Raw genomic sequence first — 12357 nt, forward strand, 5'->3', positions numbered from 1 at the left:
TCGTAGGGGTTGTCGCTTCCCAGGTCGTGAGGGGCCCAACCCCGCCCCCGGCCCAAGGTCTGCCTCCCGCCCCGCGCCCTGCACCCTGGGTCAGACCCCAAACCGAGCCCCCCGCGTCGGGGCGGGGCGGTTGGGGACAAGCTCCACACAAGGGGGCGCTGGGCCTCGGTTCGCAAGAGCGCGGGAAGCTCAGACGTGAAGTGCGCTGCCTGCAGACGGTCTGTGAGCAGCGCGCCTGCGCGAGTCGAGGGCGGTGGCTCGGCTCCCCTGGAAGGGGGGGCCGTCTGAGCACTGCGCCTGCGCGGGACGCCGGACCCTGGGCGGGACCTCTCGGCTGACGGCGTGCGTGCACTGCGCTTGCGCGGGTTGAGGGCGTTGGCTCAGGCTCCTGGAAAAGACCGTCCGCCCCTCCGCGCTGGCGGTGTGGACGCGGAACTCAGCGGAGAAACGCGGCTGAGGTAGGTGTCCTGATGGGCCGCTCAGGTGACTGGACTGCACGTAAGGAAGGACAGGCCAGGTGAGGCGTCCTCGCACTGCGTGTGCGTCGCTGGCGGACAGAGGCCTCCGCCCCCTTCTGGGGCCTCCGAGCGCCTTCGCGATCTCTGCCACCTGCCCTGGCGTCGTAACGGGAGCTGGGTCCCCGTCACAGCCTTCCCTGAGCGCCGCGCCCCTTCCCGGCCACTCCCACCATCCAGCTCCTTCCATGGCCCCGCCCTCTGCGGCCACGCCCACCCCGCCATCTCTGCCACGCCCTTCGCGACCACGCCCACCTGCCTGAAGGCCCCTGCCCCGTAGCTCGCGGCGCTCGCCCAGCCTGACCCTCTCGTGCCCCTGCGTCTATGCGCGGCCCCCTCGCTTCCTGCCCCCTTCTCACCCGCCCTCATTGGCCACTTGTTCCCACCCTCCATGATCCTGTTCCTTCCGAGGGCGTCTTAGGAGAGCTGGATCCTGCACGCACCCCGGCCTCCTCTCCGACCCCTTCCCAATTTGGACCCAGGTTTTCCAATGAAAATGTAATTATGTAAATCAGTAAGCGTTTGTAACTACGAATATCACAAAAATAAGCTTCAAGGCTGGATTTAGAAGTGAAGCATGCATTTTAAACAAAGAATTGCTATGCAATTGAAAAAACACACTGATCCCAGAGCAGAGTGTGGATTACACTGTCACTGGAAAAATAAGAATTGAGAAGAAGGAAAAGACTGGAAGATGCAGACTTTGGTTCCTGTTAGTGGAAACACTGTAAAGTCCCAGGTAGGGACTTTTAATTGGAATTAAAGCTGTCACAGTTCTCAGAAATGAATGAATACTGATTTATTGCCTTAAGTCGACACCTGATCTAACAGAAACTAACAGGCTTCGGCAAATGAATAAGATTAACACCTTTCAGACTAGTGAAGAAAACACACTATTTGAAGTTTATGATTTTTAAATGCTTTTGTCTCTGTAGAGAATTGTAAATTTTCATTTCTATACTATTCTTTACACATACACATTTTACTTCTATTTGGTAGACGACATTTATCATGCCCCTTAGAAGTGAAGTGAACTTAATTATTAAGCAGTATAACAAGTACTTTGTGTCTCCTTCTCTTTTTAAAAGTAGAAATGGAGAAGAAAATGAAATAATGTAGCAGTTATGAGGCAGAGCCTAAGAGAACTATGGCAACGTCAGGTGACTGTCCCAGAAGTGAATCGCAGGTAATTTCGGTTCCAGTTCCTAAAAATCTGTGTTTAATGAATGTGAACATTACAGAGAGCTAAGCAACAGCTCACAGATATGGTGGAGCTTGACTTGTGCCTTGGAAGGTGGCCACCAGCAGTAGAATGCTTAAATGTGAAGATTGTGAGGCAGAGGAAACACAGTGTCTCTAAGGTGACATCCTGCATTGGGCACCCTAACACTTCTAAGGAAATACTTAAGCCCTAAACATCACCATGATTTAGGGTTCCATTTTTGGTATGTGAAATGGCAAAGCAAGCATATTTTCTGAGCTGTTCTATACAATTTCAGGCATAATACCAGCAATATATTGAAGGCAAGTTGGACACATTAGAAAAGATTTATGTATTCATACTGTTTCTGCCTAGGGTACTCATATAGTTTCGTTCAAGTTAGCAGTAAAAAAACCCCTCAAATTTTAAGGAATGTTGATTGTGTAAAACTCACCAACTGAATAATAGATACTATTTTTAAAAAGCATTTCCGTATCTGTTATGTCAATTTTAATATTTTCTTTTTTTTCTCTTTCATTCCAATGATCTGTTTTCATTTGGGTTTTTATATACAGGAATTTTATTTATAGTCAGCATCTTTCATTGATTTCTTTAATTATTCATAAAATGTTTTAATTCTGTGGACATCTTATTTTTCTTTTGATAAAGTTAACAAATATTAGGATATTTCCAGAATGATATTGTAAACATCAAGTGCATTAAGCAGTGTATGTTAGGTTTTATATATATATTTATAAAATAAAAATACTGTCGGATGTATCTGTAGTTCAGCTACTCAGGAGGCTGAAGCGGGGGGATCACTTGGAGCCAGGAGTTTGAGGGTGTTGTGTATTCTGATTGTGTCTGTGAATAGCCACTGCATTCCAGCCTGGCCAATAAAGTGAGACTTCATGTCTTAAAAAAGAAAAACCAACCCTCTAGATAAAGTTTGTTCCCCAATCTCAGTCCTATTTTTCCTCTTCTCTTTCTAGAGGCAAACACTACTGTGAATCCTGAATCTGTTTTGTGTCACTGCACCATTTTTTACACCTCTGTGGCTTATATAGATATCCTTGAATGACATATGATATTGTTTGTGTGTGCTTTTTAAAGTTTCCATAAGTGGTGTCATACTCTCAGTGTCACCTGTAGCTTGCCTGTTCATTTAACTTTACCTTTGGGGAATTTGTCCTTGTTGATATATGTGTAATGCTGGTTCAATCCCGCCACTGTAGGGTGCTCCTGTAGTGTATTCCTTCTCTGAAAGTATAAAGTATCCTAGCTGTAGTTATGTGTATGGGCCTGTTGCAGTCTCACTGCTATACAGTAGGCATATACCCCATTTTACTTATTCCCCTTTTGTTGGACACTTAAGTTGTTTCTAGTTTTTTCTATTTCAAACAATGCTGTAGTGACCATCCTTCTCCATGCCTCTGTGCTCCAATAATGGCATTGCAGGGTGCAAGGGACTGCAAGTTTCAGTTTTACTGGGTAATGATCAGTTGTTTCCCACAATGACTTTACTAGTTCACAGGTCAGTAGCCCACAATAGTGCTTGCTAACACTTGACAGCATCAGACTTTTAAGTTTTGGTCAGTCTCATGGGTTAAAAAATGGTATCTTGTTACTTTAATTTTGCTGACTACTTAAGGGTCATGGTGGTACTTCAGTAATACTTGTGTTCATCCTGTTAATACTACCCTCCATTATAGAATAGATGTCTGATAATGGTAATTTGTATTTTATCTCCTTTTTTCCCACTTGATCAGTCTTTTTTTTAGGGTTTTATCAATTTTATTTTTATAAAGAACCAATTTTATCTGTGTTGATTTCTCTGTTTTTCTATTTCATTGATTTCTGCTTTTGTCTTTATTTCCTTTAGTCTTTAAAGCTATGACTTTCCTCTAATCATTGCTGTAGCTATACGTCACGTATTTAAATGCATTGCATTTTCATTATTCAAAATATTTTCTAATATATTCGGTGGAAATTAGACATTTTCTGGACTATTTGAAAGTATGTTGACCAGTTTCTAAACATTTTGGAAATTTTACTTTTTCTTATTTAATTTTGCTTTAATTACCTTGGTCAGAGAACATAACATCCTCTATAATTTCAGTCTTTTGAAATTTATTCATACCTGCTTTATATTCTAATCATATGGAATATTTTGGTGAATGTTCCATGAGCACTTGCAAAGACTATGTATTCTGCAGTTGTTGAGTGTAGCATTCTATAAATGCCATTAAGATCAAATGTGTTATTAGTATTGTTCAAAACTCTATGTCTTTTCTGATTTTTTTTTTTTTTTGCCATCTTCTATCAGTTACTAAAAATTCTCCACTATGATTGTAGATATATCTATTTTTCCTTTTGGTTCTATCACTTTTTGCTTTCTATATTTTGAGTCCCTGTTATTGGGTGTATTTATTTAGTATAGGTTTTGTTTACCAGATTAATCGACCTTATTTTTTTTATAAAATATCTGTCTTTTTACCTGTTAATAAATACTTCTTTTCTTGCATGTACCTTTTTTTAGTGTTAATATAGCTATACCGGCTCTATTATTATAGCACTCCAGCCTGGGTGACAGAGCGAGACTCCATCTCAAAAAAAAAAAAAAAAAAGCCAAGCAAAGAAAGAGCCTGGGTGTGTGCGTGTGTGCGTGTGTGTGTGTGTGTGTGTATGTATGTGTGTACACAGGGGTTTGTGTATGACATGGGCATGGTGGGGGTGTGGAAGGCCGCACAGCGGGGGGTTAGTAAAGGTTGCCTGGGCTGGGTGGATCAGTGATGGGGTGGAGAGCAAGCAGAGGGCATTGCTGCCTTGTGAGTCATGCTCCTGGCATAGGGAAATATCCCCATTCTTAGGGAAATTATAGAAAATAAAGTATTTTCTATAATAATATACTTTATTTTCTATATAATAAAGTATAAAAATATTTTCTATAATAATAAAGAGTGTGTGTGTGTGTATTTTTTTTTTCCCTCCAGTCCTTATGTTTAAAGCATTTTTCTTGTAAAGAGCTAGTCGGGTCTAGCTCTTAGGTCTTTTTTTTGTTGCTCTGTTAAACACAATTTCTGCCTCTGAATTGGAGTATTTAGTCTATTAACATTTAATGTAATGACTAATATGATTAAGTGTAACATCTTGCTATTTGTTTTATATTTGTCACATTTCTTTTTTGTGCATGTCTGCATTCCTGCCCTCTTGTGGATTAATAAATATTTTCTATAATTCCACATTACCTCCTTTACTAGCTTGTTAGCTGTATCTTTTCATATTATTTTAGTGTTTTCCCAAGAAATTGCAATATGCATCCTCTCAATTTCAGTCTTTTTTTTTTAACCGCTTCATAAGGTAAAGATCTTATAAGTTAATTTCATTTACCAGCACCCATATTTTTGTACTGTTGATGTATCATTTTAATTTTACATATGTTGTAAACCCCACAATAAATTGTCATTGTTGAGTCTTTTTTTAATAAAGTTAAATAGTCTTTTATGTTTCCCCACATATTATTTGCCTTTTTTGAGATCTTTCCTTTTTTCCTGCATTCTGTGTTTTCATGTAGGATCATTTCCCTTCAACCTAACAGCTGTATGTTTATATTTACTAGTGTGAGTCTGCTGTGTCAAACTATGAAATGTGTTTTGCCTACATTTTTGAAGAATAGCTTGATTCGGGATTTTAAGTTTGCAGTTTTTATTTAACACTTTAAAGATGCCATTTTACTGTCTTCTGGCCTCTGTTTCTGATGAGAAGTCAGCAATATTTTACTGTTGTTCCACTAAATGTAATGTATTCCTTTTTCACATTGGCTGCATTTAGGATTTTTCTCATTTTGGGGGTTTTTAGCAGTTTTCTTCTTGTTTTTCCCGCTTAGGGTTAGTTGAGCTTCTTGAATCTGTGAGTTAATGAGTTTTTGTTTGTTTGTTTTGTTTTGTTTTGTTTTGACACGAAGTCTCTCTCTGTCACCCAGGCTGGAGTGCAGTGCTGTGATCTCAGTTCACTGTAACTTCCACCTCCTGGGTTCAAGCGATTCTCCTGCCTCAGCCTTCCAAGTGGCTGGGATGACAGACACGAGTAACCACACCTGGCTAATTTTTTGTATTTTTAGTAGAGACGGGGTTGCACCATGTTCACCAGGCTGGTCTCAAACTTCTGACCTCAGGTGACCTATCCACTTTGGCCTTGATGATCTTTTTTTTGTTAGTTTTGGAAAAATCACCACCATTATCTCTTCATTTATTTTTTTCTGCCTTATCCTCTCTCTTCTTTTTTGGGGTTGCCATGTAAAGATAAGTTAGAATTTTTGCTGCTGTTTGACATGTCTCATGCTCTATTCTTATTTGGTTTTTGTTTGTTTGTTTGTTTGTTTTTCTTTTTGTGCTTCAGTTTGGAAAATTTCTGTTGACCTGACTCTTGAAGTGGTTGATCCTAAACAAGATAACTGGGAAAACAATATGTTTGTAAAACAATTTCTTCAGATGTCAAATAGGATCTATATTATACAAAGAGTAGTCCCAGCTACTTGAGAGGCTGAGGTAGGAGGATTGCTTTAGCTTGGGAGGTGGAGATTGCCATGAGCCAGGATCGTGTCACTGCACTCTAGCCTGGGCGACAGACGGTGACCTCATCTCAAAAAAAAAACCAAAAAAAACAAAAAAGCGTATTCTTCAACCTTGGCAATCTATCCCGCAGAAATAAAATGTCATCAGATAAGCTTATCTGTGCACAGACTACTTTTGTTGCAGCATCAGTTATGGTGGTAGAAAACCGGATCCCAAGACAGTGTCTATCAATGGGGGATGGCTGAAGAATCAAGCGAAGTTCCTGCTATGGAATATCGTATAGCCATTGAAAGTAGTAAATCAGGGTTCTGACAGTGGAGAGTTTTTCCAGAAGGTATTGTGTAAGAAAAGCAAAGTGCAGTTCAGGCTTGGTGGCCCACCCTTGTAATGCCAGCACTTTGGGAAGCTGAGGTGGGCAGATCACTTGAAGTCAGGAGTTCGAGACCAGCCTGGCCAACATTACAAAACCCCATCCATTTCTACCAAAAATGCAAAAATTAGCCAGGCATAGTGACACACACCTGTAGTCCCAGCCCCTCGGGAGGCTGAGGCACGTGAATTGCTTGAACTGGGGAGGTGGAAGTTGCAGTGAGCCGAGATTGTGCCACTGCACTCCAGCATGGGCGACAGAGCGAGACTCCATCTCAAAAAAAAAAAAAAAGCCAAGCAAAGAAAGGGCCTGGGTGTGTGCGTGCGTGCGTGCGTGCGTGTGTGTGTGTATGTATATGTGTACACAGGGGTTTGTGTATGACGTGGGCATGGTGGGGGTGTGGAAGGCCGCACAGCGGGGGGTTAGTAAGGGTTGCCTGGGCTGGGTGGATCAGTGATGGGGTGGAGAGCAAGCAGAGGGCAGTGCTGCCTTGTGAGTCATGCTCCTGGCATAGGGAAAAGCACAAAGGGTACAAACAGGCAGTTAACAAGGTAAAAAAAGATGCTGGCAAGTATTTTAAAAACGTCTAACCACACAAAGAGAGGCAAATGGAAGTAAGAAAGTGATTTTTACCCGCCAAATTGACAGAGACTAAAGTGATTGGTATCTATTGAGTGAGAGTGTGGGAAGATTGGCCGTTCCCTCTCAGCAAGCAGCCCAAGGAACACCTTACTGGAGGGCACTGGGTGGTAAAACCAAAAGCCGTAAAGTACGCATAGTCTCGGTCCATCAAGTTCGTGTTCAGAGACTTACCCTAAGAAGATTAAGGTACATGCAGAATGATTTATGTTGAAGGAAGTTCATCTTAACATAATTTAGAATAGTAAAAACTGAGAAGTCCAAATGTACGAGACTAGGAAACTGGATAGGTAAGTCGTGATAATTCATAGACTGGAATACTCTACAGATACTAAATAGTGTTAGAAGTATATTTAATACGAAAAATGTTCAGAGTTTATAGAGTGAAAACCATAGGTCACAGGCTTATTGTGTGAACCCAGTGAACGCTTTGTACTTGTGTTACATGTCCACTTTTTTAAAAGTCTGAAAGTATAAATACCAGTGTGCTGTCTGTTATTATCTGTGATCAGTGAGTGAAATTACAGTGAAATTTTCTTCTGTGTACTTGGTGTTTTCACACATTTTCTAAAGTAAACACGAATTACTTTTATGTTTAGGAAAATGTGTTTAAAGTGTTTGTGTTGAGACAGGGTTGATTCATTGAACTGGAGTGTGTGATTTGAGGTTCTGCCCTCTGCAGTGATGTCTTCCAGACAAACTTATTCTTGTATAAAGTGGACGGCCAGGCATGGTGACTCATGCCTGTAGTTCTGGCACTTTGGGAAAATGAGGCAGGTGGATTGTCTGAGCCCAGGATTTCGAGGCCAACCTCGGCAACATATGGCAAAACCCCGTCTCTACTAAAAATACAAAAAATTAGCTGGGTGTAGTGGTGCACACCTGTAGTCCCAGCTACTTGGGAGGCTGAGGCATCAGAATCGCCTGAACCTGGGAGGCAGTAGAGGTTGCACTGAGCTGAGATCATGCCAGCCTGGGCAACAGAACTAGACTCTGTCTCAAAAAAAAAGAAAAAAAAAAAAAGGAGGGGTTGGGGGAGACTCCAAGGAACCGTGCGGGTCCAAGCTGGGCTCTGCTGCCTCGTGGAGGTTTGTGCCATCAGCTCTTTCCACAGGCCCCTGGCTGTGCCTGCCTGGGATGCTGGGCCCCCGGCTCTGTCCTCACGCTGGTTTCTCTTCGTGGGGTTGATGATCATGTTCAGGAAGCATGGCCGATGAAGGACAAGGGCTCCTCACCACATAGACACTGGCAGTGCCTGTTTCTGACTTCTTGCTTTGGTGTTCTCTTTTAGGGTCCAAATCATTTTTTTTTTTTTAAAGAAATTTAGAGTGAAGGTGACAGCCTTTGATTATAGTAGTAAAGATGATCCAAATGGTTTGTATAATAAATACTTGGACACATGAATCTGTATTTGAAATTTGAAACCATCTTAATAACATAGCCAAAAAAAAAAAAAGCTCCCACGTCCTCTCCTCACCCTTTCCTTGTTTTTGAGCAGGAAGAAGAGCCTGCTGAGTACAGTGAGGCCGGTCTCCTGCAGGAGGGAGTACAGCCAGAGGAGTTCGTGGCCATCGCAGACTATGCTGCCACTGATGAGACCCAGGTAGCCATGCGTGGTGGACAGTGCTTTGTGGTTTCCAGCATGTTCAGTGGCAAAATGAGATAAATTTTGCAGAAGTCATATCAAAGTTAAATGAAGAAGTATTCAGATGCTTAGGGCCACACAAGACCTGGGTGTGAAACTCACAGCCTAACCGGTACTGCCCCAAGCACGTGTGAAAATACCAGGTGTGGAGTGGGGACCCTCAGCCAGGGGCAGAAGCACCTGTTCTGGTTTCTACTTGGAATTTAGAACCCACCCAGTTGATGAAAAGTAAGGCTACCAAATGTATCAAGCTATATCTCCTTGGATGTAGCTTTGTTTCCTTTGTGACAGGAATTTCTTAGCCTAAGCCTCCAGTAAGTCAGTTGGCATAGTTGAGTTACAATGAAGAGGCTGTTGAGAAATTCTCTCCTAAGCCATTTGAAAATGTTTACTCCTTTTTAAAAAAAAATCAGTTAAGCTGTGCCCTCCTTTCAGGTAGATGTTCCAGAGGTATCGCTAAGTTGTGGTGTCACTTGCAAACATTCTTAGTTGCTGTCATTACCCACTGACTCCTGTTTGAGATCTCTGTGATTTTGTCACCATCGGTGGGATTTATTACTGAGCCACACTTGAAATACCAATGACTGGTTTTCTTATTGAATTGAATTTTAACTTTTTTTTTTTCCAGCTCAGTTTTTTGAGAGGAGAAAAAATTCTTATCCTGAGACAAACCACTGCAGATTGGTGGTGGGGCGAGCGTGCGGGCTACTGTGGGTACATTCCAGCAAACCATGTGGGGAAGCAGATGGATGAGTACGACCCAGAAGACACGTGGCAGGATGAAGAGTACTTCGGCAGCTATGGAACTCTGGTATCGTTTTTTTAATTCCCTGTTCAGCTGTCCAGGCGGTGGGTTCTCTCTAGCTTTAGTTCCTACTGCATCTTTCAGAGCAGGTCCATAGTCTTGCAGGCCAGAGCGTCTCTGTTGAAGCCACTCAGCTCTGACATGGTTGTGTGGAAGCCACTGTGGATGACACACAAAGTGTGCAGGGTTGTGTTCCAATAAAACTTTATTTATGGACCCTGAAATTTGAATTTATACTATATAGTTTTCATGTGTCACAAATTATTCCTTTGATTAAATGATTTAAAAGTGTAAAAACCATTGTTAGTTTGGAGGCCATCCAAAAACAGGTGGTGGGCTAGATTTGGCCTGTGGCTTAGTTTGCTGACCCCTGGCTTAGAGATATGATTTGAGCAGTGAGATTATGTGCATGTTCTCTCAGCATTTTTTTTTTAAAGTAGTAAATTTTACTTTAAAAATGAAATTCGACTGGGTGTGGTGGCTGACACCTGCAGTCCCTACGCTTTGGGAGGCCAAGGCAAGAGGATCGCTTGAGGCCGAGTGTTTAAGACCAGCCTGACGACATAGTGAGAAAAAATAAAAAATATAATTTGTCTCTACAAAAAACTATATATATAAAATTAGCTGGGCATGGTGGTGCATGCCTGTAGTCCCAGCTACTCGAGAGGCTGAAGTGAGAGGATGGCTCAAGCCTTGGAGGCCGAGGCTGCAGTGAGCCATGATGGTGCCATAGCACTTCAGCCTGGGCTACAGAGCGAGAGCCTGTCTCAAAAAGAAAAAAAATAGAAATAATTCTATAAATCTGTGAAGAAGAATACTTAGGTCAGGTGTGGTGGCTCATGCCTGTAATCACAGGACTTTGGGAAACTGAGGTCAGAGCATCACTTGAAGCCAGGAGTTCAAGGCTGCAGTGAGCTATGATTGAGCTACTGCACTCCAGCCTGGGTGATTGAACCAGACTCTGTCCCTAAAAAAATAATAAAAGCCCAACTTCTAAACAGCTTACTGAATTTTTTTCCCCACCATAGAGAAATTGCCTATAACCTATGGTCTAGGCAACAATCTCTGGTTACATTTTAAAACTAGATGAAAACAGTTACTTGCAGGGTGAATGTTATAAAAATAATGTTAGGTGAAAGAAGGAATAGGGCAAAGAATCTATAACGTTTGACTCAATTATATAAAGTTAAGAGGCCACATTAGAAGGTTTTTTGTTTGTTTGTTTTGAGACAGAGTTTTGCTCTGTTACCCAGGCTGGAGTGCAGTGGCGGGATCTCGGTTCACCGCAGCCTCTGCCTCCTGGGTTCAAACAATTCTCCTGCCACAGCCTCCTGTGTACCTGGGACTACAGGTGCGTGCCACCATGCCTGACTCATTTTTGTATTTTTAGTGGAGGGGGTTTCACTATGTTGGCCAGACTGGTCTCAAACTCCTGGCCTCAAGTGATCCTCCTGTCTCAGCCTCCCAAAGGGCTGGAATTACAAGCATGAACCATCGTGTTCCGCCAGAAGGTACTGTTTGTGAGTGTGCCTGGGTGGTGAGACTGAGAGCAGGAGTGGCTCCCCTGAGAGTTGGTTGGAGGTTACCTGCTGGTAGGGGAGGCTCTGGGACCAGTGTGGCTGAGTCAGAAGTTCTGACGTGCTGGTAGGGGAGGCTCTGGGACCAGCGTGGCTGAGTCAGAAGTTCTGACGTGCTGGTAGGGGAGGCTCTGGGACCAGCGTGGCTGAGTCGGAAGTTCTGACGTGCTGGCAGTGTTCTGGGGTTGGATATAGATACAGAGGTGTTTGGATATAGAGGTGTTTGCTATATAACTATACTTAATAAACTGTGCAGATACTTTTTATTGCACTTTTTTGTAGGCATGCTATATTTTTCACAGTTAGAAGTGTTAAAAATTATTCACGTCTGTACATGGTTAGTGATTTCTATCCGTTAAGGAAAGATACATAATGAAAAGCCGATGCCAGCCTCCCAGCTCTGCCACCTCTCAGCTCAAAGAACCACGGCCCACCAGATTCCTCTGTGCTTATGAAGTCCAAGTGACACCTAATTTATTTTATGTTTTTAATGTATAGAAAAGGCATTGTTCCAACACTCAGGTCTTCACCTTGCTCTTTTCACGTAGCTGTAGTATTTTGAAGATCTCTCATATTGGCGCCTGTCACTCTTTATAACAGCTGCAGAGCATTGTGTGACTTTAAAAGGATCCTGTTGCCATTTGGACAGTGGTTATTTAACAGCTTTTTATCATGATAAATAATGCTGTAATGGAGTCCTATATAATCCTGTTAAATGCTATTTAGAATTTCTATAGGGTAAATTCCTGGGGGGGGTGTGTGTGGTGTGTGTGTGTACATGTGTGGTTTCCTTAAGTGGATGTTGCCAATTCGCCCTCCAGAAAGATTTGCTAATTACACACGACTAAGTGTGTAATTTAAGTTTGTGCTGCTGTAACAAAATACCTTAGACTGAGTAAGTTATGAAGAACAAAGCTTCATTTCTCGCATTTCTGGAGGCTGGGGGGGGTACTGGCATTGGTGTCCAAGATGGCTCCTCAGGCTGTCCTCACGGTGAAGGTGGGAGGGCTGGGAGTGCCTCTTCCACCACA

General features: G+C 42.6%; 1 protein-coding gene across 6 annotated transcripts in view; it reads left to right on the forward strand.

Annotated features, from left to right (window-relative positions):
* Positions 1 to 215: 215 nt before the first annotated feature.
* The window catches only part of PRMT2 (protein arginine methyltransferase 2), a 31020-nt gene continuing 18878 nt past the window's right edge, over positions 216 to 12357 (forward strand). For 2 of the 6 annotated variants that reach the window (XM_007971340.3, XM_007971326.3), the window contains exons 1-4: positions 337 to 458; positions 1607 to 1701; positions 8798 to 8902; positions 9573 to 9755. In XM_007971340.3, the coding sequence (XP_007969531.2) occupies positions 1663 to 1701; positions 8798 to 8902; positions 9573 to 9755 (327 nt within the window). In that variant the 5' untranslated portion in view covers positions 337 to 458; positions 1607 to 1662. Of the gene's footprint in view, positions 459 to 1145; positions 1255 to 1603; positions 1702 to 8797; positions 8903 to 9572; positions 9756 to 12357 lie in introns of those variants that run through there. The other 4 variants (XM_007971282.3, XM_007971275.3, XM_007971319.3 and 1 more) reach the window with 4 other exon arrangements.

This window comes from Chlorocebus sabaeus, chromosome 2, assembly GCF_047675955.1.
Source record: "Chlorocebus sabaeus isolate Y175 chromosome 2, mChlSab1.0.hap1, whole genome shotgun sequence".
NCBI classification, from domain to species: domain Eukaryota; kingdom Metazoa; phylum Chordata; class Mammalia; order Primates; family Cercopithecidae; genus Chlorocebus; species Chlorocebus sabaeus.